At 39.0% G+C, this 27,790-nt stretch overlaps 1 protein-coding gene across 2 annotated transcripts in view; it reads left to right on the top strand.

Annotated features, from left to right (window-relative positions):
- Window positions 1–27,790, top strand: part of LOC116973177 (E3 ubiquitin-protein ligase RNF19A-like) — an 82,719-nt gene that overhangs the window by 30,275 nt on the left and 24,654 nt on the right. For both annotated transcript variants that reach the window (XM_033020986.1, XM_033020987.1), the window contains exons 2-3: window positions 9,528–10,402; window positions 17,192–17,397. In XM_033020986.1, coding sequence (XP_032876877.1) covers window positions 9,918–10,402; window positions 17,192–17,397 — 691 coding nt within the window. In that variant the 5' untranslated portion in view covers window positions 9,528–9,917. The remainder of the gene's footprint in view (window positions 1–9,527; window positions 10,403–17,191; window positions 17,398–27,790) is intronic.

The following is a 27,790-nucleotide window of genomic DNA, read 5'->3' as shown; positions in this document are numbered from 1 at the left end:
GAGATTGCGTTTACTTTATATATCTTTCAGTTTGGAAGAGTGGTTTTCAACAGCTGGTGTTTCATCATTCGTTGTGCCATCAATCCAATTCTCTTCCATTGCATTTGCGTTTACTCTGCAAGGGTAGAGTAAGGATCAAGCCATTTAAAAAAGAAAAAAACATCGACAAGGCAGTTAGTTCTATCCTCCTATTGTGCCTCTCTCCTCTTTCTTCTTCCCCTCTCATTAGCATGTGAGTGATGTATGATAAAAACGATTTTGATAGTTGTTGGTGATGTAAAGCAGTAGACATATTTTGGAAAACTTTTGCTGGACTACAGTGTATATACCTTCTAATTCGGGTACCTGCTTCTCAATAAATACCAACTAATTCATGTTAATTTTCTCTGTTTCCTTTGATAGCCATTAAAATATATAGTTCTCCAACATTGGCTGCATGGGATCGAAGGAGAGCTTTAGATCGCATGGGATCGAAGGAGAGCTTTAGATCGCATGGGATCCAAGGAGAGCTGGTCAACTGAATGGCTTCATGGAAGGATGCAGAGGATGATGGTGGAAAGTTGATTTTCAGTCTGGAGGCCTGTGACCAGGGTTTGGTGCTGGGACCATTTTCAATTTAATGTATTTACCTGAAAGAAAGAATTGACCACTGCCCAATGTAGATTTTGCCCTTAGAGTCATTCCTGAAGTAAAAGACAAAGTGTGCTCTGCAGGTTCCTGCAGTTACAGTCAAAGTTTGTGGCACTGGGATTAATTGTCCTAGGGTACATGATTCTGCAGCTATCGTTGATTAATGTATTAACTTACAAACTGATTCTAATATTCATTAAGCTCCCGTGTTTCAGGGTTTGTCGTTGACGTTGTGAGAAAGGATTTAGTGTAGTTCTTTCATCAGGAGGAATTGGAAAGCAACTTTGGATAAAATGTTACACTTTGAATTGCTTGAGTAATGTTCGCTATTTAATTCTATGGGCTGCTTTGCCAGCCTGCATTGTTGGATGGCTGTATGTTTGGCTGAAAATCAGAATGTTCCAGCCAATGATTCCAAAGCAAAATTGCTATGGTATTCCGATAGAATTTCCTGAGTTAACTTTCTTATGCACTTGACCAAAGTTGGTCGAACGTTGATAAGATGGAATGACAATTGACCAAATACAAAGCATGACAATTAGTATGTTGTAAGTGCACAACACATGTTCAACTGATAACTAATGTATAATTTCATTTGATGAGAGGTAGGGCTTAAATTAATATATCCCTTGCAGGTACAATTAATTACATTTTAATAACCTAGTTGTGTTTACAAATGTTGGCTGGATTCATAAATCCCTGAATTCACCTTCAAGTCCTACAAGAGCAAGGATATGGTTTGTTTCAACCTCTTGGGGTTAGATGGCTTGGGGATTTCCAAGTCAAGTGAAATTTGGCTCATTATGGTTCAAATATTTACAATACAAATAAGATGCAAAATCATTCGACTAACTGCATTAAAGCTGAATTACACAAGCACATTATGTATTTTTATAAATCAGCATCTGCAGTTCCTTCTTTCTACATGAATAGCTGCTTTGTTGAGGCAGATACAGCACTGCCACTCCCTCCAAATGACCTTTTTATTATTTATTTTGGAGTTGATGGGTTATTCTGCTAATCTTACCTTTTGGAGGATGCTGGGGAATCACCTATTTAACCACTGTAATCCTTCTGGAAAAGTACCCCCACTATACAGCTGGTTACCGAATGTTAGAATTTCCCACCATTCAGAATACTCAGCAGTGATGAAGGAACTGAAGTATATTTTCAAGTCAAAATCATATGTGCCTTGAGGAGGAACCTGCAGGTGATGGGTCTCATCCCAAAACGTCACCCACGCCTTCTCTCCAAAGATGCTGCCTACCCCGCTGAGTTATTCCAGCTTTTTGTGTCTTATCTGTGGAGACCACAATAGTCCATTTTTGGCTGTGGAAGAAGTAATAACAAAGGGATATGGATGCGAACAGTGGAACTGGCAGGACAACTAGGGTGGGGAAGGGGCAGAGAGAGAGAGAGAGAATGCGGGGGTTACTTGAAATTAGAGAAATCAATATAATACTCCTTGGTTGTAAGCTGCCCAAAGCGAAATATGAGGTGCTGGTGTCAGGGCAACAAGCTGTCCCTCAGTGTTAGCAAGACTAAAGAGCTAGTTATCGACTTCAGGGAGCATGGTACAGTACAACAGCATCAAAGGTGCCAAAGTAGAAATGGGTGAGAGGTTCAAGTTCCTTGGTGGTAAATTTAATCAATGGTCTGTCGTGGGCAAATCCCATTGATGCGACAGCCATAAAGGCACACCAGCGCCTGTACATCTTCAAGAGACTGAGGAAATTCAGCAAGTCTCCAGTGACTCTTACAAACTACTACAAATGCACCATAGAAAACATACTGTCAGGTAGATTCATAGCTTAGTTTGAGAACAGCTCTACTCAAGACTGCAAGAAATTGCAGAGTTGTGGATGTAGCCCAGTCCATCACACAGACTGGATTCCCAACCATTGACTCCATCTCCACTTCCCACTGCCTCAGAAAATCAGCCAACATAGTCAGAGAGTTGTTTCACTCCCATCATTCCTCTTTCTCCCTGCTCCTGTCTGTAAAGAAGTTTGAAAACGTGCACCACCAGCTTCTGAACCTCTCTTTTCAGGCTTCTGAACGGTCCTTCCATTTATCCGCTCATTTCCGTAGCTGATCCATATCTTGTAGTGTACAATCCACGTCACCAGCAATCTTGGTATCATCTACAAACTTACTAACCAACCCATTTACATTTACGTCCATATCATTTATATATATCATACATAATAGGAGTTCCAGCACAGATCCCTGTAGAATTCCAATGGTAGCAGACCTCCAGCCTGGATTTCGTCCTTCTACCACAACCCTCTGTCATCTATCAATAGGCCAGTTATTAATCCATTTGACCCAGTCGCAGTTAATCCAGTGCATCTTAATCTTCTGGTTCAGTCTACCATGGGGGACTTTATCAGATGCCTTACTATATTTGAGATTGGCATGAATGTATTTATGTATATATGATTTGATTGCATACAATGCAAAACAAAGCTTTTCACTACACCTCAGCACACATAACAATAATACGCCTAAACCTAAACCCCCTTATAGTATAAATTAAAATCACCACAGACTATCTCAAAGCATGCCATGTGCTTTCTTGCTAATATTAAGCCAGATGGTATTTATGGGAACATATTAACTTTAAGAGTGTTTTTCTTCCCTCAGTGGTAAACATTTATATTGACAAAGACTGATAATTTGGGAATGTTACTGGTAAGCAATATTAAATGTCTCTGCCTTTTTGACAATATTGCAAAATAGCAGAAGGAAACCTCTACTTTATAATACATGTACTGAGCTTTTAAGTTTTCATTCAGGTTTGCCTTTTATCTTAATTCAAATGAATTAGTAAAAGTAGTGGCAACATAGAAAAAAACTCGAATGCATAATATATACATTCTATCAAAGGAACAGGGATAAGTCCACTTAAGCTAAAATCATTTAGTTTCCATCTTGCCATATGTTTTCGTGTTTATTCAGTTGTGAGCCTATAAGTGAGCCAGTTGCAACATCCTTTGGACTCAATATTGCAAAAATGTTTATGAGATGAACTGAGGTTGTGAGAAAACTGCATTTAATATGAAAAGTTATTTCCCATTCACCTTGAAACGGGTTGACTGCAAGACATGCTGAAAACAGAAACCTTTTTGCAACTTTCTAGCATTAATTTTATGGATAAGTTTTTCCAACTGGAGGAGTGCATTTTTTATGCTGTGCTGACCAATTGATAACCACTGTCTGTCACTCAAGTTACAGTTGGCACCTTGGAGCAGCAGCTTCAGAAAAACCCAAGCAATGAGGTATTTTTCTGGGCCTGTTAAAAACACGTCAGGAAATAATACGTTTTTCTGGCCCTGGCAGTCACGATCTTCTGTCACCAAGTGTGAAAACGCACACCTCCAGATTCAGGGACAGTTTATTTCCCAGCTGTTATCAGGCAACCGAATCATCATACTGCAACTAGTGTTGAACTACGATATACCTCATTGGTGACCCTCGGACTATCCTTGATCGGACTTTGCTGGCTTTACCTTGCTCTAAACGTTATTCCCTTATGTTTCCATATGCTGTAAATGGCTTGATTGTAATCACGTATTGTCTTTCTGCTGACTGGCACAATAAAAGCTTTTCACTGTACCTCGATACATGTGGCTATAAACTAAACTTAAACCAATGAACGTACCCCTGCCTAACTAAAATCCGAATTTTATGTACAAGCTAGTTTATTCCGCAAGCCACCAACTACATCTCCCTGCTGTGCTGACCCTCGTCCTTCTGTTACCATTATTATCATTTCTACAAGGTTCGTGTGGAAGTCAGATCTATCATGTATTTGAGGTCTGGGCGTTAAATTGGTTGGTGACATACAGTTGGAAGCTGAAATGACTAAGAGTGTCTTTTGCTGACATCATGCATGCCGCTTCCCTGGCACTAACTTCTCCACAATTTAATAGCAGCTGTGGTATTAAATTTATTGAAAAATTATTTTAGCAATTTAGCAAATCATTTAGTGTTTTAAAGTAGTTATTATACCTTTGGTAGGAATACTCACATTTTTAGGGCTCAAAACATTTCCTTCTCCTTTGATCACAATTTTATGTGAAAATATTGTTGCAGTGTTTTAAAATAAAATAGCAATTATAAGGTGAGCCAACAGACAAAATCATCGAGTGAAAAGATTAATAGCTATTTGGTTTAATCCAAAGATAGACACAAATTGCTGGAATAACTTAGCAGGACAGGCAGCATCTCTGGAGGGAAGGAATTGGTGACGTTTTGTGTCGAGACCCTTCTTCATCCAAAGATCTTTGGCTGAAATTGGGTATCTGCTTTACTTTGCACTGAATGTAGTATTGACCAACTAGTTTCATATTGCAAAACAGGTTCTGACATTCTTCTAAATTCTGAGCATTACCTTGAGGCAGAATTGAAATTATTAGTTGCACAATAAAAACTGGTAGCAAAAGATTGGAAAACAGGGAGTTTGTACGTTTTTCCCTGTGGCACCGTGAGTTTTCCTGGGAGCTCTGGTTTCATCCCACACTCCAAAAACTTGCAGATTTGTAGGTTAATTGGCTTTGGTAGAGATTGTAAATGGTCTCTCGCATGTTGGGTTGTGTTAGTGTAAGGGGATCGCTGGTTTGCACGAAGGGCCTGTTTCCGTGCTGTATCTCTAAACTAAACTAAAACAAACTGCACCTTAATCAGTAAAAAAAAAGGATGGAGAAAGGAGGAACAGCAGGTGCTGGAATCTTGAGCAATACCAAAAAGTGCTGGAGTAACTCGGAGTGTCAGCCAGTATCTCTGGAGGACATAGCTTGGTGGTGTTTTGGGTCGGGACTGTTCCCCAGATATATTATTAATTAATACTTGTGGTTTCCCTTTTCTGATCTCTTTATGTTGTGTTGCTGGCTTGTATGGGATGATGAAAAATTTAGCCTTCCGGTGCCAAGAGAAATGGGAGCCCATTGTATTGTAGCAGTGGTGGTGCTGCCCATAACCCTCTGATGTAGAACGGAACACAGACAACAAATGTACCATGTTCACAATATGGGTGAAGCTGGCTACAACCCATTTCTCATTCTAGTATTTGCTATTTAATCTGAGGGGCAACATAAATATAGATCAACATTTATTGTTAGTATGAATAGGTAATTCCAACACTTTAAAAAAATGTTTTGATGCCATTATAATGTTCTAAAAATATAAAATTAAAATAATAATATGACATAAAATCAGGCTGAAGAATGGTCCTGAACCGTCGCCTGTCGATTTCCCACCACTGATGCTGCCTGACCATCTAAGTTCCACGAGCAGTTTTTTTTGCTCAATATTCCAGCATCTTGTGTTTCCATTATAATGTTTTCATAAGGTTGTAAAGCATTCTGCTTCACACTTGAGGATTTGTAGTGTGAAGATGGACACAAAATGCTGGAGGATCTCAGAAGGACAGGCAGCATCTCTGGAGAGAAGGAATGGGTGATGTTTTGGGTTGAGTCTTGGCCCGAAACATCACCCATTCCTTCTCTCCAAAGATGCTGCCTGTCCCACTGAATTACTCCAGCATTTATAGTTTATAGTTTTTTCTACTTTCATCAGTTTTATAATGTAATTTGTGGGAGTCATAATCAATCATAGGGAAAAAAAAGCTTAGAATCAAAAGTTACTTTGTCAAATGTCATGAACAGGACAGCATGTATTGTGCCCAATGTCTTTTGTTTTTAGTATCTGTTACTAGATAATTTCAGAATTTAACTTTTGAAAATGATTCAAGAAGCTTGGATATGGTCCAACCAGTAATTTGAGAAGAGTATTTTCCAGAGATAGAGGGAATTGGATTGAATTTCTATTTGTAGCAATTTGAGAACTGATCAACTTGAACTATGCTATAAGAGCTGGTTAAATAATAGTCAGCGGCTAATGAAGAAGACAAATGTAGATTTTGTCTGCATATGATTTATTTTAAAAAAAATAAAAAATCCCATTCAAGAAGTTTTGCAAAGTGGGAATGACTAGCGGCTGTGTCAAGCATTATCATGGTATCAGAGTAAATGAGTTAAGTAGATTTTCATTGTTCATGTACATATATGTAAGCATTTATTCATGCTAATAGCCATCTTTGTAAGTAATGTTAATTTAATGTACTGTATTTTGTTTCTTTAGGCCATTGTAGCCAGTTCTGCACAATATGTTGTCAGACTTCCAGTCATTGTGCTTGTTACTGTGATTAAGTAATGGTTTTTTAGAACTTCAGCTGCTTCCTATTGAATGAAATATGCATTTTATGTGAAATCAAAACCTAATTTATTTTAAGTTATGTCCAGCTGTCTGTGTTCCTTTGCATTCTGAAAAAAATAGAAAATATTTTCTTTTTTCCCCCCAATAATTTTTATACTTTTAACAAGTTTTGGATGCCATATAATTAGTAAATTGAAGTGTATTAGCAAACATAGTTTTAAATTGTCAGGCGTTGCCTGTGATTTCTGCTTTAACTGTAAAGTGGTATTCATCTTAGAATTGGTTTTTCTTGAACTCTGAACTCCAATAAATTCTTCAATCATGTTATAGCTGTTATCACATACAAAGTTTTCTTTGCATTGCATGAATCCATATTCAAATATAGGAGCCATTTCTGGTAAATTAAAATAATAGGCAACAACATTTATTCACAGTTTTTGGAGGTACAGTGCTCCCTATTTGGCTTATTGACCAATATCGTTTAGATTTATTTAATCATTATGTCACAACAAGAAATTAATATTTGTGGGCTATGTGAGTAAAAATGTCAGAATATCTGTTATTTTGAGAGGAACAAGAGGTCTGCATTTGCTTCAATGTTAATAAGTAGTGACAAGTGTAACACAAGATAGAAGTTGTAATGATTGTAGACTGTCGGAACCAAAGAATAGTACATGCTTGAGCTATTTTGTTCGATTAGCTGCCCTCCGCTTACTCAGCAATTAAGAAATCACTGACTGTAGACTAGAATTGTGTTTTAGTTTCCAAAAAATCTCTCAGAAATTAATTATATAATGTTATAGGGTTATCTGCAGAAGCAATAAGCCACACCTATAGGCATGTGTTATTTGATGTCATTGTAAAGGAAGTAGTGAGATTTAATCTTGGGCTCGATGGGGAAATTTAACTCGTAACTATAAGTGGTAGCATGTTTTATTTACTTCGTGTTAATTTTCCAAATTGTTCCTTTTTGGTGTGAAAATACTTCTCGGTGCTACAGATAACCTGTTGTAGCAACTGGACAAGATAAATATGCATTTATCTTCCGAGCAGCCACGATTGCATAATGATATTTGTATCTTTTGATTGGACATTTGTGTTTTTTTAAACATGAAGCAAAATATATAATTACCTATAATGGCTAACCTGGAAGTTTTCCATTAAGGAAGTATTTAAAATCTTGGATTAACTCGATCATATTATCCTTATGGAGTCATAGAGTGACACAGTGTGGAAACAGGCCCTTTGGCCCAACTTGCCCACACCGGCCAACGTGTCCCAGATACACTAGTCCCACTTGCCTGCACTTGGTCCATATCCCTCCAAACCTGTCCAATCTATGTACCTGTCTAACTGGTTCTTGAACAATGGGATAGTCCCAGCCTCAACTACCTCCTCTGGCAGCTTGTTCCTCTCCCAGCTGCTGTGTGAAAAAATTACCCCTCAGATTCCCATTAAATCTGTTCCCCTTCACCTTGAGCCTATGTCCTCTGGTCCTCGATTCCCTTACTCTGGGCAAGACAAAGGCTCTGAATCCCCTAAAACCGTTGTTGAGAAAGAGAATATACAGTAACTGTTACTTCTGTTCATAACATTTCTTGTATTTCTATTCATTGAAGTTGTAGCATTGCTCAGACACAAACATCCTTTAAACAGTACAGAAATCTGAAATTAAGTTCCAGTCTGAAAAGATAACCATTGGAGCAGGGAAATATGCAGTTGGTATACTTTATCTGTTTCATTCCGTTCCTGGCAGCAGAGCTGTGATCTGACTCCAGAAGGAGCAGAGTGGTTGTAGATCCATTATAACATTTACACTCTAATCTTCTTGCCAATCAGTAGCTGTCAATGAATAATCTTAGTTGAGATGAATAAGGAAATGTAATAAATAACTTGGATCGTGTTCAAGTTCAAGTTCAAGTGAGTTTCTTGTCATGTGTCCCTGATAGGACAATGAAATTCTTGCTTTGCTTCAGCACAACAGAACATAGTAGGCATTGACTACAAAACACACGAATAAATAAACTGATAAAGTGCAAATAACAGATGATGAGTTATTAATGTTCAGAGCTTTGTCCGAGCCAGGTTTAATAGTCTGATGGCTGTGGGGAAGTAGCTATTCCTGAACCTGGTCGTTGCAGTCTTCAGGCTCCTGTACCTTCTACTTGAAGGTAGCAGGGAGATGAATGTGTGGCCAGGATGGTGTGGGTCTTTGATGATACTGCCAGCCTTTTTGAGGCAGCGATTGCGATAAATCCCCTCGATGGAAGGAAGGTCAGAGCCGATGATGAACTGGGCAGTGTTTACTACTTTTTGTAGTCTCTTCCTCTCCAGGGCGCTCAAGTTGTGGGTTTTCATTTTTGGGTATTCCTGTTTTAGTCAAGGGGTGTGTTTTTTAATTCAGTGGGAATTGAGTGAATTTTGGACTGTAAAAGGATGTTCATAGCTCTAGCAAAGTCTTGTGATACAGTTCCATTCTAGTGACTGTGATTTATGGGATTTATGTCTGTAGTGTAGAGTGTACTTCACTGCCTTTATTATAATGCAACTTCATGTTCCACCAAAGCAATGTTATTCACCATTCTCTCTTGCATTATTCTGTAGTCATGTAAAATTGATTGAACTGCTAATAATTAAAATTTTTGTATAACTGATCATCTTTTTCTTCTAACTTCCAGATTATGTACCGAAAATGGACAAAACAATGAATGTAACAAGTTGACATCTGTTAAAGTCCTTTAAGAACGGCTGTTGGTTCTGGAACTACTTAGAGTCTGAGTTTGCTGTGCTTGTGCATCTGGGCGAAACCATTAAAAAAATCAATGCTGTAATAAAATGCTTCCTGTCAGCTCAGTATTACTTCAGTATTGCTAACTATTTTCCTCCGAAGAACTTGGCTATCATAAGAGGGGGAGGAACTTTGCCATATTTTCATTTTACAGTTTGTCAGGACTGTCGTTAAATGATTTTTTTTCTCCAAACATTGGTAAACATTAGTTGCATACTTTGGAAAGAAATTAAGAGAAATTTTGATCATATTTTTAACCGTTAAAGCATAATTCAAAATCATGAAAAGACCAAATAAACATCGACAACTTCAGTTCTTCAGTCTCTTCAGCAGGAAACCTAAATCTAAATCAAAGCTTGAGATGTCTGCAGTCACAGTTGAGGGAGTAAACACTAAAACAGAGAGTGAGGATGAGAAAAAGACCACCTCCTCTAACAGGACAATACAATCCTCCAGTAACGAACAATTGTTAGGCACTCTGGAGTGTCCTCTCTGCCTTCTTAGCCAGCCTCGATCTCAATTCCCAGAGATCATTTCTTGTCATCATCGTTCGTGTCTGGATTGCTTGCAGCAATATTTGAAAATTGAAATTACTGAAAGCAGGGTCAACATTGCCTGTCCAGAATGTTCAGAAATGTATCATCCATCGGACATCCGTATGATTCTCAACAATGGGACTTTGATGGAAAAGTATGAAGAATTCATGCTGCGAAGATACCTTGCATCTGATCCAGATGCCCGATGGTGCCCTGCACCTGATTGTAGGTATGTACCACATAAATAGTTATTATAATCTATTTTCTCTCAGGTTTAATAGATAAATGAGATATGATAGCTATGGTTATAGACCAAGCTCGTGAAGTGATTTTATTTGTCTTTAGGTAGCTGATAATTGAGTACAGGATTATATACTCACATTACAGAGATGGTTAATAGTTCAGCCATATGTATGTAAAGTGTTAATTGATTACTTTTTTTGCCTTGAGTTTGTCTAGGGTCACGCTGAAGATGTAATGGACCTGGATATTTAGCCATGCTGAACTCTTTAGGAAGAACTGACATGCAACAGTAGCTCAGGCTCTTGCCCCACCTTCCTCCTCTACCTAGGCTCCATCTGCATGGGCTGGGAGGGGAAGAAAATAAATTGATATAGTACATTGTGCCAGGTGAGCAACATTGTCACATGTGTACTCTCTCACTTCAGGCTGAAGTGAATGGGTCATGAGGCGAACAAGAAGCCGTAAACAATTTTATAATTGACTGGCAAGGAATCATATTATGAGTGAATCTTGGCATAACTTCCATATCTGTGTAACCTATGTACTACAGGAATTTAGTGAGCTAAATTTTTTTTTTGCTTTACCTTTCTTTCCCCAAAATGATTTTCTAGCTCTGCTCAGCATTTGCCTGATAACATAAACTAGGAACATAAGCATACCATTGTATTACAGTATTACATTGGTCATTGAATAATTGCATTCCGAAGAAGTTACCTTTTAAACTCTAATACCTGTCCAAGTGATAGGCTATTTGTAGCATTTAAATGTATTCACCTTGGTATTCACCCTCGACACCCACATGCCAGACTACAATGTTCCTGGGTGTGGGACAGTGTTGCATTGTCTCTGGGTATAATATTCTGAATAGGAGTCTTTTTTTCCTTAACTCATTTTCATGTGCCAGGATTTGATAATAAAGTTTTGAAAAAATATTTGCAAAATTGTTGACTAACTCATAGATTTTCTTTTGCGTGTAAGGCAACCACTTGACTCTCCTTGCTTGTGCTGTGGTTAGTTCTCACCACCATCAAAGTTCTCCCACTTTCTTATATGTTAGCAGTTTATATTTAATTGCCAATAAACTTTTCAGGTGATGTAGTGGTCTAGCACTAATTGTCACAGATTTACATATACTCATTGTTTAAAAACTTGTTTCAACCTTGTGCTTATCTGGATCATGAGCTGTTAGTTTTTATTATAATCAGAAAGATATCTTCAGCAACATCCTTTTTATCACTGAACATCTGTACCAAATCCTCCCTCTGTATCAGTTCCAGAAAAGTCAGCCCTAGTTTCTCTAACTGTTCCCCATAACTGGTGGCTTCTAATTCAAGGCCTTGGCCCACATTTCATTCCCAGATCCATTCCATTGTGAACATCCCAAAACCGCTGGCATTATGCTAGTCAATATCTTTTACTGTCATTATTATGCTTTGGTATCAAATTCCCCTCAATGTGAACTCTGTTTCCTCTCCACGTACTTAATGATGTTATATGTATATATATATGTATATGTGTGTAACTTTTCCACATTTTGTCACGTTACAACCACAAACGTAAATGTATTTTATTGGGATTTTATGTGATAGACCAACACAAAGTGGTGCATAATTGTGAAGTGGAAGGAAAATGTTACATGGTTTTCAAATTTTTTTACAAATAAAAAACTGAAAAGTGTGGCGTGCAAAAGTATTCAGCCTCCCTGAGTCAATACTTTGTAGAACCACTTTTCGCTGCAATTACAGCTGCAAGTCTTTTGGGGTATGTCTCTACCAGCTTTGCACATCTAGAGACTGAAATTTTTGCCCATTCTTCTTAGCAAAATAGCTCAAGCTCAGTCAGATTGGATGGAGAGCGTCTGTGAACAGCAATTTTCAAGTCTTGCCAGAGATTCTCAATTGGATTTAGGTCTGGACTTTGACTGGGCCATTCTAACACATGAATATGCTTTGATCTAAACCATTCCATTGTAGCTCTGGCTGTATGTTTAGGGTCGTTGTCCTGCTGGAAGGTGAACCTCCGCCCCAGTCTCCAGTCTTTTGCAGACTCTAACAGGTTTTCTTCCAAGATTGCCCTGTATTTGGCTCCATCCATCTTCCCATCAACTCTGACCAGCTTCCCTGTCCCTGCTGAAGAAAAGCATCCCCACAGCATGATGCTGCCACCACCATGTTTCACAGTGGGGATGGTGTGTTCAGGGTGATGTGCAGTGTTAGTTTTCCGCCACACATAGCGTTTTGCATTTAGGCCAAAAACTTCAATTTTGGTCTCATCTGACCAGAGCACCTTCCTCCACATGTTTGCTGCGTCCCCCACATGGCTTGTGGCAAACTGCAAACGGGACTTCTTATGGCTTTTTTTCAACAATGGCTTTCTTCTTGCCACTCTTCCATAAAGGCCCGGTTTGTGGAGTGCACGACTAATAGTTGTCCTGTGGACAGATTCTCCCACCTGAGCTGTGGATCTCTGTAGCTCCTCCAGAGTTACCATGGGCCTCTTGGCTGCTTCTCTGATCAATGCTCTCCTTGTCCGGCCTGTCAGTTTAGGTGGACGGCCATGTCTTGGTAGGTTTGCAGTCGTGCCATACTCTTTCCATTTTCGGATGATGGATTGAACAGTGCTCCGTGAGATGTTCAAAACTTGGGATATTTTTTTATAACCTAGCCCTGCTTTAAACTTCTCCACAACTTTATCCCTGACCTGTCTGGTGTGTTCCTTGGGCTTCATGATGCTGTTTGTTCACTAATGTTCTCTAACAAACCTCTGAGGCCTTCACAGAACAGCTGTATTTATACTGAGATTAGATTACACACAAGTGGACTCTATTTACTAATTAGGTGACTTCTGAAGGCAATTGGTTGCACTAGATTTTATTTAGAGGTATCAGAGTAAAGGGGGCTGAATACCTTTGCACGCCACACCTTTCAGTTTTTAATTTGTAAAAAAATTTGAAAACCATGTATCATTTTCCTTCCACTTCACAATTATGCGCCACTTTGTGTTGGTCTATCACATAAAATCCCAATAAAATACATTTACGTTTGTGGTTGTAACGTGACAAAATGTGGAAAAGTTCAAGGGGTATGAATACTTTTTCAAGCCACTGTATATGTATATATAAATATATATATATTTGTACATCTAGTTTCCTCTGCTTCTCCATTCCATTATAAAGTTGTGCTCTTCTAGGTATAAACCTATTTTATCACTACTTTTTTGTATGCATTAAATGGCACCTAACCAAGCTCCAAATCTGTATATTCTTCCGAGTCTTCTGCATTGCTTTGACAGCTTTCTGCACTGTTAGATGTTATCAACAATATATTTCACTTCTTAATTTGTTTAAGTGCATCTGCTAGGCAAACATGGATTCTCAGACACTTCACTAGCCACTGCCTGTCTGCTTGAGTCCACACTATATACAGAAAGTCTCAACTGTTCCTATTTAAATAATAACTAGACTAAGAGGGACCAGTTGGGTTCCTGTTGCACGGGAGGCCTGCGTTGGGGAACGTAACCCGTTCCCCAACACAATATTCCACCACTCATCCGTTCCACCAACGCAACCCGTTCCCCCAACGCAATATTCCACCACTCAAGCCTGTCCCCCTTCCATGAAAATTCTACCCCCCTGCACTCTTTCCTCCTTCCCCCCTCCCTCATCACTCACTCCCCTCTCCCTCCCTCATCCCTCACTCCCCCCTTCGGGCGGCCGAAGGACTCGCAGACGTTGGCGTCGATGGAGCTGGGCTCGCTGTGCCGGTGGAGGGGTGAGGATGGTGGGCAGCCAAACCATAGCTGCCCGCAGAGCAGGAAGCTGTGCTGCAGGATGACGGCGGCCGGGTGGGCCCCGAGGCACTGGTACACCTTGACCAGGCCCCGGGCTTGGGCACGACTCCAGCCCTCGGTTTGGCTGGTGCCTGATCCAGTCCAGGCCCCGACTTCATCTCCGGACCCGTCCCTGACCCCGGACCCAGGCTTGTTCTTAGTTCCAGCCCAGGCCCAGTCCCCGGGCTCGGCACCACCCTCCCCACCAGGTACTGTGCAGCTCCACTCCTTCACCATGGCGACCTCCAGCCGATTGACAGCGGACGCGGCCAATCAGTGCGGCGACACCCCTTCCTGACTGACAGGAGAGGAGACCAATCTGCGTGGCGGTGACTGACAGCAATCTGCGCACGCGCATTTTTTAAATGATTTTTAAACCATAATAACTTACAATATACCATCGATCGGAATGAAACTTGTTGAACACGCAGCACAGGGGAACGGTGAGTAAGCTGGCGAAAAATCGTAGCGCTATCGCGTATCGTTTTTGCGCAAATAGAAAAACCACACAAAAGGAAGAGCACAAGTTCAGTTTTAGTTATGTATATATAAATAGATTGCATTCGGGACGTGTGCCTAATTATCTTTATCTTTCTTTGGGTTCTCTTGTCAAAAAGCGCCTGCAAGCTCTTGTTTTGTAATTTAACCTGTTTTGTAGTTTAAGTCTGTATACCATGAATTTACTGAAGTTATTTTATTGTCAACAGATAAAGATCAATAATGGTAAGTATTCCATTGGTATTTGACATAATTACCTGTGAATTTGTGATACCCACTCTCGGATTGGGTCAGGTGTAAATTTGCTGGTCCACAAACATAATGTGCCTTCCCCATTGTCTTGATTCCATGCAACATCTACATGAGTCCTTGTTTTGGACACACAATAGACTGCAAATTCTGGAAGTAGAAACGAGGAACCGCAGATGCTAGAATCTTGTGTAGAGCACGAAGTATTGGAGTAACACAGTGGGTCAGGCAGTATCCCTGGAGAACATGGACAGGTAACATTTTGGGATGGGACCCTTCTTTAGACTGATTTAGGAGACGAGCAAAAATAGAACTGATGATATAACAGTGGTGTTTACGAGAAGACAAAAAGTAGTTTGTCCATGTCCCTCCATAGAAGCTGCCTAACCTACCAAGTTCCTCCGGCAGTTAGATTGTTTGACTCCTTGTTTCAATTGCTATTGCTCAAATTCCTAAATTTTGCACATATTTACAAATTCTCTCCACATTCCATTTTGTAATATTTTTGCCTTAAAGTATAAATTTTAGTTGGTTTCTTTTTTCTTAAAAGCTTTTTTAGCTGAGGCATTTTTTTTTTTTAAATTGTCCCTGGTGTGGGTAGGATAGTGTTAATGTGCGGGGATCGCTGGTCGGCACGGACTCGGTGGGCCAAAGGGCCTGTTTCCCTGCTGTGTCTCTAAAGTAAAATAAAATAAAATTGACTTTTTACTTCATGACGTGAGATTTTGCAACCATTCAGCTGATACATTTTATGATCTAGATGGAGGCAGTAGATTGATTTGAAATTGTTGAACATTCTGTTTTTGTCTGAGCTAACCTCTTGCCTGTGGACACTTGTTAATAAATAGCTCAAGATTGTATTCCATCTGGTGCATGTAATGGTTGATGCAGGGCCAGGATGGATGTTTCTGGTCATTGGTGCAAGAAATCTATTTGAAAGTTTTGGATTTAAGAATATAATATTTTTAAGATCCGATGCATTGTCCTCCCCTCCCTAGATTTCTTATGGTATCAACCAGATGACATGGATTGTGCAACTTGTTAGCCATGCTATTTGATTAGCCCAAGACTCTCCGGTCGGTGAATATGGTTACACCATTGTTATTTCCACATGCCTATACCAAAATTAGATGTGAAATACCTGGCTCTAGCGTGGCTTTGCATCTGGAATCACAACAAAGGATCTACAAAAAAATGGTCTAAATAATAGCAAGTTTAAGTAGCCTAATAATAGAGGTGAAACCTCTAGGTCTACATTTAGGTTACATTCCACAGACCATTTTTATGAAAGGTTAATCTGGGAAAGTAAGTATTGAGGGAACTACTAATATTTCTTCACATGTTATTTTTTTTTGGTAGACTAGGAAAGCAGAAATAACTTGAATTGGATTGAATTAAATTGGAAATATCAGGTTCATGTTTTAAAATATGTTTTTCCAATCAGATTTCATTGTGATTACAATGGCAATATACTTATACTTACTTTCTGATACTCCTTTCCAGATTTGATCTTCACTCACTGATATATAGAGAATAAGAAAATGTGATGCAGTTTAACATATTTCAAGAAAAAAAACTTTTCACTCATGATTGGAGAAATTAATAGGTATCATTGACATTGACATTTTCCCTTTTTTACCATTTTGCAGAATGATATTTTGGCCAGGACTTTGAAAGTAATATATATTACATTGCTGTTTCTTTGTAACTACCAATGAAATTCACTTTTCATCTGAGAAGGCCAGAGAAATCTTTTGTAAAAAGAAAATGGGTAGGCTATGAATATGACAAATAGTTTTATCTCGGATTATTCAATGTATTGTGGGCCCAATAATCGTTGGATCTGGCCATGACCTTTGCAATAAAGCAAAGTATTCCTTTCCCTCTTTAAAAATAAAGCGTTTCATGCACAAATAATATTTGACAGTATCTTGTTTTGGATTCCATTCACTTTCTTTGAGCCTTTGGTATTATATTAATATATTCTTGATTAGTACATGTATCAGAGTTTACGGGGAGAAGGCAGGAGAATGGGGTTAGGAGGGAGAGATAGATCAGCCATGATTGAATGGCGGAGTAGACTAGATGTGCCGAATTCCTTGTGAATTTCTTTTGAAATTGTAAATGATAACTGATTATGTATTGTAAATCACGCACATTGCCATGACTCTGACCGATCATGCATCCTAATTCTCTACAGTTATGGAGTGATTGCCAATGGCTGTGCAACCTGCCCAAAGCTGACATGTGAGCGTTCGGGTTGTGCAACTGAATTCTGTTACCACTGCAAACAACTCTGGCACCCGGACCAAACCTGCAGTGAAGCTCGTAAACAGAGGGATGTGTTTGTGGCTGGGATAGAAAAACACTCTACCTCTCTTATTCACAGTGAAGAAACTGACAACGGTATGTGCCCACTGTACTGAAAGAAAAATGTTTGATTTGTTAATTTTCTCAGTGTTTCAAACAAGAAATATTTTGAAATTCATAATTTTCACATTATCATAAATAAATCCATCAGTCTATATTTGAAATACATGTGGTTGTAATTATCAGAGGGATTTACTAACAAGGCAAGTTATTGCTGGTACATAATTACCTACTTTGCATCCATCATTTTAAATCTCTTTTTGGTTAGCTTCACTTAAAATTTTATACCAAGCTGAACGGATTGTGAACGTTGACGACAAATAAGATCATCATATTACCTCGTTCCAAAAATCTGCCAAGGAATCTCAGAGAGCAGTTATTGTTTAAACTGAACAGGCAGCAAGGTCATAATATGCTACATTCAGTTGAGTTTTTTAGTTTTAGTGATACAGCTTGGAAACAAGCACTTTAGACCACCAAGTCCATGCTGACCATCGATCACACTTTCACACTAGTTCTATGTTATCCCACGTTCTCAATTACACACTATAGGCAATTTACAGAGGCCAATTAACCCTACAACCCACATGTCTTTGTTATTTTATATTTCCTTTGAGCTTGACATGACACAGAGGCAACCTACCCAGTTTACTGTTTCTTTAGATGCTACATTCAGAAAATCAGTCAGTCGATAGCAATGTCTATGCAAAAAGAATGAGAAAATTTGGCACAAGCTATACTTTTGTGTAATTTAATAACTTGTTTCTGCCTTGCATTGTACTGGAATTGTTGGTATAAAAGTGTTAAGAATGACAAATAGCAATGGCTAAATTCCATATAAAAACAGTTATTATCTAAGCCGGAAAGTTTATTTTGTTTATTTTCATTTTAGAGTTAGAAACTGGATTTAGTGTGGCATTTTGAATAAATCAGTCATGTTCTTATCAAATGTATTTAAAGTAATAATAGTTAACCTTGCTGTAGATGGATGTAGTTTACAAATTATTTGATTGATAGTTTGAAATCAGATATAGTAATGGAGACAGATTTAGTCAAATTTGTGCCATCATTGGATTAAGCTGGATGAAGTCTTTAAAGAGGCTGATGGTCTTCAAGTTCCACATCTCATGTCAATACATCCTTGTGTGTCTTGTTGTTGCCTTTACTTTACCTTCTCGTTGCGATGATGAATAGTTTTGACTATAGCTGGTTGGATTCTATCTCTCCTTGAGACACTATTCCTTTATCCTAACCCAATTGAATCTTTGTTTGAATGAATCTGCCAACGCTGCTTCTGATTTCCATTTTGATACAAGGCCTCCACACCTCAATGGAAACTAGGTGCATTCTGGTATTCCACTGCTATTAATGCTTAATGCTTGTTTATAACAAATTGATATAGAAATATATACAAACAAGAAAGGTGGCTGAAATATCCTTTTTTGGGACGTATAATCCCTATTTTTACATTAGTTCTTGTGATAGGAGCAGAAAATGGCCATTCGGCCCATCTGTACTTTTATTTAAGTTAATGAACAGCCTGACAAACTCAAAGTATTAAAGGACATTCATGGTCCCAGGGAGAAAAAATAAATAAATGCATCTCTTTGCGCAAACAATTGACATAATGTTTCATAAATTCGTGTGATGGGAGCATAGAAATAAATAGGTGCAGGAGGAGGCCATTTGGCCCTTCGGACCAGCACCGCCATTCATTGTGATCATGGCTGATCTGGACTCCCCCAACATTGTGAACATTTTTCCTGCATCTAGCCTGCCCAGTCCTTTTATAATTGTATAGGCTATTTGGCCCATCAAGTCTATTCCACCATTCAATCATGGCTGATCTATCTTTCCCACCCAACTCCATTCTCCTGCATTCTTCCCATAACCCCTGGCACTCGTATTAATCAAAAATGTATCTATCTCTGCCATAAAAATATCTATTGACTTGGCCTCCACATGCTTCAGTGGCAATGAATTCTACAGATTCACCACCCTCTAACTAAATACATTTCTCCTCATCTCCTTCCTAAAGGAACGTTGTTTTATCTGAGGCTATGACCTGTAGTCTTAGACTCTCCCACAAGTGAAACATCCTCTCCACATCCACTCTATCCAGACATAACTGAAAAGAGAAATAAATTTATGAAATTAAAGAATATTAAAGTTTACATTCATGTTAATATTTTATTACACAGAGTGGTGAATCTGTGGAATTCTCTGCCACAGAAGGTAGTTGAGGCCAGTTCATTGGCTATATTTAAGAGGGAGTTAGATGTGGCCCTTGTGGCTAAAGGGATCAGGGGGTATGGAGAGAAGGCAGGGATGGGATACTGAGTTGGATGATCAGCCATGATCATATTGAATGGCGGTGCAGGCTCGAAGGGCCGAATGGCCTACTCCTGCACCTATTTTCTATGTTTCTATGTTTTCTATTAGAAAATAGTATATGTAAACAGAAATACTTTTGCTCCAATTTGGGTTCTTTCACTTGCTTGTATTTAAGGACCAAAAGTTTCAATGTCTGTCCACTCAAATCTTGAGCAGTGACCCATACTTCAGCCAGCCCATGTTTATAACTATTTGAGATGTGCAAAATTTTTTCGGGTCTATGTCAATTGTACAGTGCATCGAATGCTGATGCCCACCTTGTATCAGGCAAAAAAATAATTAATGGTACAAACACAACTTAACAGGATCTCCTCTTTCGGAGTGATAATGTAGTTAAAAGTAAATTAAGTTTTATTAGACTTTAGAGATACAGTGCGGAAGCAGGCCCATCACCCCACCAAGTTTGCGCCGTCCAGTGATCATCCCGTACACTAACACGATCTGACATACGAGGGACAATATTACAAGTTACCGAAGCAAACTAACCAACAAACCTGTACTTTTGGAGTGTGGGAGGAAACCGGAGCACCCGGAGAAAACCCACGTGTCACAAATTCCGTACAAACAGCACCCATAGTCAGGATCGAACCGGGTCTTTCGCGCTGTATGGCAGCAACTCTAACGTTGCCCCACTGTGCAGCCCTTGCTCTAATGGTCTAATATTTTTAGTCATTTATGTTTTCTTTGCCTTGCTTGTTATGATTTCTTAGAATAACAAAGGAACTGCAGATGCTGGTTTACAAAAAAAAAACAGTACTTGAGTAATTCATTGCATCAGGCAGCATCTTTGGAGGACATGGATGGGTAATGTCTTGGGTTCTAAACAGAAATGTCTCTTTATCCATGTCCTCCAGATGCTGCTATGCCCACTGAGTCACTCCAACACTTAGTGTTTTTTTCTCTATTGATTTCTTGGCTGCCTGCTATTATTTGCACTCCATAATTAAGTTATAACAACCGTGCATTACATTTCTAAAATGGTAAATTCAAATATTCACTTGCTTGACTCATGGTGACCAAACTTTTGTCTCGATGATGCTTTAGATATACTGGAGGCAGTTCGATCGTTAAATATTGAATTGACTGCTTAAATTTATCAAGATTTTTAGAGTGTTACTAGACCAAGTGGGAGCCACACGGGAAGCCTGGTTCCCCAACGCAACCTGTTTCCCCCAACGCAATATTCCACCACTCACCCGTTCCCCAACGCAACCCGTTCCCCAATTCAATATTCCACCTCTCACCCATAGCCGACAACTGCGCAGGGGCTCTTCATTTCGCCTTATGCACCATCACTCATTTTTAAACTTTAAAAAAAATGCAATTGCACTTGCTAGCTAGCAGTACTCAGTGTACTGTTACTTTAAAAAAATGCAATTGCACTTGCTAGGTCTAGCAGAACTCCATGTATTGTGACTTAAAAAAAAATGCATTTGCACTTGCTAGGGTTAGCACGACTCGGTGTACTTGGATAGCAACAACAATCCCATTGTGACGTCACAGCTGTAAGCACAGGAAAAAGTAGTTATTTTTCTTCCAAGTTTCTTCATATTTTTGAACATTTTGATTAACAACTCGAGAAATAATGCATGAATTTTTCAGATAAGGCGATTTTTGACTTCACGAGATAAATCTCTACCGGAATATGGGAAAATGTTACCGTTGGCACGTCGTTTTTTCGAGAAGATGTGATCATACACACACAAGCATCCAAGATCAGAGTTTTTTATATATACAGGTGCACAACCTTTTATCCGAAGATCCAAATAACGAAAACCTCCGAATAGCGGCCATTTTTTCGGTCCTTGAAGAAAGGTCCTTGAAAACGTTCACCGAGGGCGGCCCGCAGAGGTGACAGCGGAACCTCCGGTCGGTCCTCGAAGAAAGGGGAACTAAATCCCCATTCATAAAAGAGAAGATGAGGGTATATTGCGCGGGAGGGTTAATAATTGACAATATGCTGCTGCCTGCCCGCTGAGTTAAAAAGTTCCCACGGTAGACTCACGATACACAGTGTTTCGTGAGTCTTGCGTGGGAACTTTTTAACTCAGCGGGGCAGGCAGCAGCAGATTGTCGCTCCCTTCAGTTTCACCCCACCTACACCCCTCTGCTTCCCGGCCATGTGTGTGACCCCTTCCCTCCCCTCTCCAGCTCCCCGCCCATTGCACCGGCGCGGGGGCTTTGCACTGTCACCGGAGACGTCAGGACCAACGGGACACCGACCCCAGGCCCACCGCAAGCACGGAGATCCCAGAGACCCACAGCCAGCAACAGCCCAGCCCCGTTCCAACTCCAGAGGAAAACTGCAAACTGGCCGGAGACGTCAGGACCACCAGAAGCCGTTCCCCGAGCTGCGCCCCCTCATCGGGACACCGACCCCCAGGCCCACTGCAAGCACGGAGATCCCAGAGACGCACAGCCAGCAGCAACTCCAGCCCAGCCCCGCTCCAACTCCAGAGGAACACGTAGGGGCAGAAGCTGATGGTGTGCAAGGTACGTCTTGTTCTTGGGGTGGCGGATGAGGGGGCGCAGCTCGGGCTGTGGGCATACTGCCACTTGTCGCCGTAGCGGCCCATTAGGGAGCGGATTCCTCTGGAGTTGGAGGGGGAGGGAGGTATTGTGCTGTTTGATCGCCCCCTGCTATCCCAGGGACAGGGAGACACAGCGGCTTTTTAGACTGGTGGGCAATCACTTCCAAAGTTCTGCCCACACAGTCAGTACACCTCTCCTACACTGCATTTCATACAAACATTTATTCTGCAAGAAAAAACTACATTGAAGACTCAAACTCGCGACCGAGTTTACTGCTGGGATCAAGGCGCAAACTCGCGACCTTGCGGATATGAGCCGAGCACTCTACCACTGAGCCAGCCATTAAAATCTACGCTAAAAAAATTCCATTCCGAAGACCGACAAATTCTGAATTACGAAAAGTGTCTGGTCCCAAGGCTTTCGGATAAAAGGTTGTGCACCTGTATATATATATATATATATATATATATATATATATATATACATACACACACATATATGTATGTATATGTGTGTGTATGTATAATATATATATATTATATACACACACACATATATATACATACATACACATATATGTGTGTGTGTGTATAATATAAATATATTATATATATATACACACACACACACATATATATATATACACATACATACATACATATATGTGTGTGTATGCATATATGTGTGTTTATGTGTATATATATATATATGGCTCTCACAACTTTTTTTTCCCTGTTGCCAGCCGGGCAACCTTGACAGCTTTTTAGGTTGCCAAATGACAGTTTAGGTGGTCATTTAAGACGGTTTGCATGACGCGTGCGATAATGTGCTCGGCCGAAGTGCGTAGTTACCAGTCGGAATTATGCTCAATGAAGCATTCACATATTATGTACAAGAAGGAACTGCAGATGCTGGAAAATCGAAGGTAGACAAAAGTGCTGGAGAAACTCAGCAGGTGCAGCAGCATCTATGGAGCGAAGGAAATAGGCAACGTTTTGGGCTGAAACCCTTCTTCAGACTGATGGGTTTCGGCCTGAAGGGTTTCAGCCCAAAACGTTGCCTATTTCCTTCGCTCCATAGATGCTGCCGCATCTGCTGAGTTTCTCCAGCACTTTTGTCTGCATTCACATATTATTTCTGCTTCAAATAACTCACAAACTAAACATATCCACCAATCAAGACATGATATATATACCACAATGACATGCAGCAAAATTATAATACAATATCTCAACTCTTTTTACACATTGCAATTAATGCAATTTCTATTAGTTCTTTCCACTTCCAAACAAAAATGTGGTTGGATTGTTCAGCATATGATCAACCTGTGTCAATAAATCCTGGACCATAGAACTACTTGTCTCTCCCCTTTTAATAATTGCACTTGTGATCTTGTGTGCCATTCACATAAATATTATGGTGATACATGATTGAATGCATCAATATATGTACTTGTATGACAACATAATATACATGTTGTAATACATATTACAATATTGTGGAGATGTGGTTAACATATTGGGTTATTTTTGTACATTTTCCAAGTTATAGACAAAATTGACTTCCAGGCCTAATTATATTGTTCCTGGTTACAGAAGGCGACCATTAGATCAATAGTGTACTTTTGAAAGCGCTGTCCATTCAATCTCATTCCTTTTTCTTTCCCATAGGCCTGCAAATGTTTCCTTTCTGATTATGTATCCAGTTCCCTTTTGAACTTTACCATCACAACCCTTTCAGCCAATGCATTCTAAATTATCATTACAAAATATTATTTATTTTATTTTGTCCAACCCATTTGCTATAAATCTTAATGTTCTGTTTACAGTTTCACTTTATTTGGTCTAACAAAAGCCATCATAATTTTGACCACACGTATTATGTCACAAATAAACCGTATTGTATTGTACACTGGTGCTGTAAAGAATGTCAAGCCCAGTCTCTTCACATAACTGAAAAGCAGCACTTTTGTTACCATTCCAGTAAATCACCTGCTCCAGCTCGTTTTATTTACTATTTGGGTAATTTGCGTGTAGGTACCAGCATGAATGCCTTAAAACCTTTTGGAGACTTGTCATCAATTTAATTATCTTGTATTTTCCACAAATTGTATCACTTTTTTTGGTCCAACAAACTAGGTCCTGACTGTTTACAGCATATTTTGTATACTTGGTTACTCAAAATTCTAAATTACAATAATTATCCGGGTGATGTACCGACCAGAGTTGTGGGTACTTGCTATTAGCAATTATCTGCCTAGAAGAGAAATCCTGGTTTTCCATACAGAATACAGTTCAAACACAGATTGTTTGGACCAACTTTACATCAAAACCATGAGTTAACCAAGGATTAACATGTATGCCTGGCTGTTCAAGAGCTTCTAGGGCCAAATGTCAATGCAGCTTATAAATTAATACGAAAAAATCTATGGTAGTAGATGTTAAATATTCTTTTTTGACCTGACCTGCATCCGGGCAAGAAAATTGCGAAAGTGAATGATAAAAATCGGAAATATTGGTTAAAAACTAATCGACCAACAGTAGATAGCAACAGTTCACTCTGCAGGAGTTTGCATATGGCAATATATCACCATTATCTAGAAGTAAAACACCCAAAGACAATTGAAGACAGTCGGAAGAACCCGAAACATCACCCATTCCTTCTCTCCAGAGATGCTGCCTGTCTCGCTGAGTTACTCCAGCATTTTGTGTCTATCTTCGATTTAAACCAACATCTGCAGTTCTTTCCAACACCCGAAGACAATAGTATTTTAATTAATTTAAGATCTTTTAAATTTGGATATGAGATCAAATTTTGGAAAAGGAGCTTGATTATAAGGAGCTTGCAGGGCCAAGTATTGGCATGAAGCCGTTTAATTAGTGCACTTAAATGAAATAAAGCATCCTGAAATTTTTGGCATAAGAGATGCATTTTTGATGTATTATGTCATTTGCAGTGACATATTTCGCTGATAATAGTGGTTTATTCATTTAATATGTTTTGTATGAACAAATGAAAATCTCTGACCTGGATTTGTTCTTGTTGTTTACAGTTTCTTGTACTTGTTGTTTTTCAGTATATCTTCAGTTTAGGAAATTAACTTTTCTGCTAATTAAAGTAAGGGGTTGGTGCTCATTGGATATTTGAACATTTTAATGTTAAAACCTTTTCAACGAAGTGAGACAAAAAAAAGCAAAACCTTAGAATGCTAATTGTAGCAATATGCACATTATCACTAATAGTCAAAAAAGATCAAATTTTGACAAACTTGTGTACTCAAAATTCTAAATTCTAAATAATTAACTTGATTGAGAAAACAGAAGCTGCAGTTATAGTTTGTATGTCAATTAAGAAGCAATTGAATTTTTGTATCAGTGGCGTGATGTTGAGATGAAGTAATGAAAACGTTATTCCCTAGTATATACCATGCATATCTGGAATCTTTCAAAATAGTCATAGTAACTTCAACTTAATGCATTTTCCTTATAATATTTGAAATATTTTCCATTTATCTTTAAATGATATGCACACTTTACATTTCTTTATATTCACAAGCTATGGAAGTTTTCAACTTGTTTACAGGTTTAAAAACATAAACGGAAGTACCCGAAACCTTTGAGCTCTGCTGCCAAATGGGGACAGAAAATTACATGGCAAAAGATGTCATCTCATAATATTCCCTCTTCACAATGGGCTCACTTACACAGGCTAGACTACAGTTTCCATGAGCAGAATAGGTTTTATGTTATCTGAAATCTGCATGATTAGTATCTGCCAAGTATAACTTGAGCCTAGCCATGTCTAAAAGTTATACTCTGCATCATATTAAGTGATATACTGAAACATTTGTGGAATGCCCACCATCTGAACTTGTCAACACGAGGGTGGATAACAATGCCTCTCCTCTCCTCTCCCAACAAAATACAGGCTAAAATTAATTGTACACTAGTACTGTAATTAATAAAATTAATTGTACAGTGCTACTGTAATAGTACTACAAGCAAACTTGCATTTTATACACGTGAGGCTGACTGTTTTAAAACAATATTTGCACCTACAAGTCCTCTCAGTAAGATATTTAGAAGGCTGTTTGCACTGGTAAATACCTATAATTATTTTTTTCTTAATTCCTGTTATCCCATGTATGTATAGAGACTTGGTGAAATAGAAGACTGAAGTAATCAAGAGGATCCCTGGATCTTGAGTAAATGTTCCTTTTTAAATAACATTCAAACACAATTCTTGATTATATCACACCTATTTTGATTTCATTCAGCGGCATCTAAAGATGTCTCACTCTGACAGTGATCCTAAATTACTTTTTCTGATGATTGTCAACTCTTTTTCCAGCAATCTTGAGTAATAAATTGGAAATCACTGAAGTACCGCATAAATTGGATTTCTAATGGCAAGCTCAGTACATTAACGCCTTTTAAATCTTTTGTTGCAGCCATCAAAAATGTTGCCTTAAATGATGTCTGAATAAAATACATTTGTTCTCTTAAGCAAGATGTCTCCTCCATTCTTGAAAGTGGGCTTAGAATGGGAGTGGGGAACAATCTCCAATTTGACTTTGACTATTTTATTTTATAATTTATAAAGACTAGAAAAATATCTGACATTTGTAAAAATGCACTGCTCCATCATCCGAAATGTGGCTCTGGGGAAGAAGTTCTCTCAAATCTTAGTCATGTATCATTCTTTATGAAAGAACCTAAAAAGCGTTGCATTTAACTCCCTGGGATGTTGGAACTGAGCATGAATATTTCCATTGTAAGAGACATCAGTTGGCAAGCTGAAATTCAACGTAGAGCTTCTGCTCTGCAGGATAAATTGAAGTTTTGCCCAGACCAAGAAATGCCCTGCCTGCTTAAATGTTACACAAACAACGTACTGCTGCAGTTGGCAATCTGAAATGGAAATGGAAACTACTAGAAATGGTCTTGCAGTTGAGCAGCATTGGAGGAGAGAGAAGCAATTAATGTTTCAGGTTGACGACCTTGCATCAAAAGTGCAAAACGTTCGGGAAACCAAGTTGGGGAGGAATGTGGGATGGGGTAGAGAGAATGAAAGGGAAGGTCTATGATAGGGTGGAGAGAAGAAAAAAATGAATGATACGTGGTTGAAGTAGTGAAGGTTGAATGGTAGTGATAAATAAAGGTTTGTCTGTGGAAGGTGTAAATGGAAATATGCGAATGGAATCTGAAATTTCCAGAAAAGTGTGAGGGGGGGAAAATACCAAATGCGGAAAGAAATGTAAAATATCAGGCTGAAATTACATGGAAGGCAGAAAACCTGAGGATTGTTGGAACAGTTTAGGAGGAGAAAATGGAATTGCAATAGAGAATCAAAGTGACATGCAACTGGAAGCTTGAGTTCATTGTAATAGACTGCAAAAAAAAGTTACAATATGTCACGTCACATTCACCAGATGTGCTTAGTGGTTGGTATCAGCTTTGAACCCATAATAATTTGCTTGTTGAGCAATTAGCTATGGAATTGT

This window comes from Amblyraja radiata, chromosome 5 (assembly GCF_010909765.2).
Source record: "Amblyraja radiata isolate CabotCenter1 chromosome 5, sAmbRad1.1.pri, whole genome shotgun sequence".
NCBI lineage: Eukaryota > Metazoa > Chordata > Chondrichthyes > Rajiformes > Rajidae > Amblyraja > Amblyraja radiata.
Note: the sequence above shows the minus strand (reverse complement) of the source record. Positions and strands in the feature narration are given on the sequence as shown.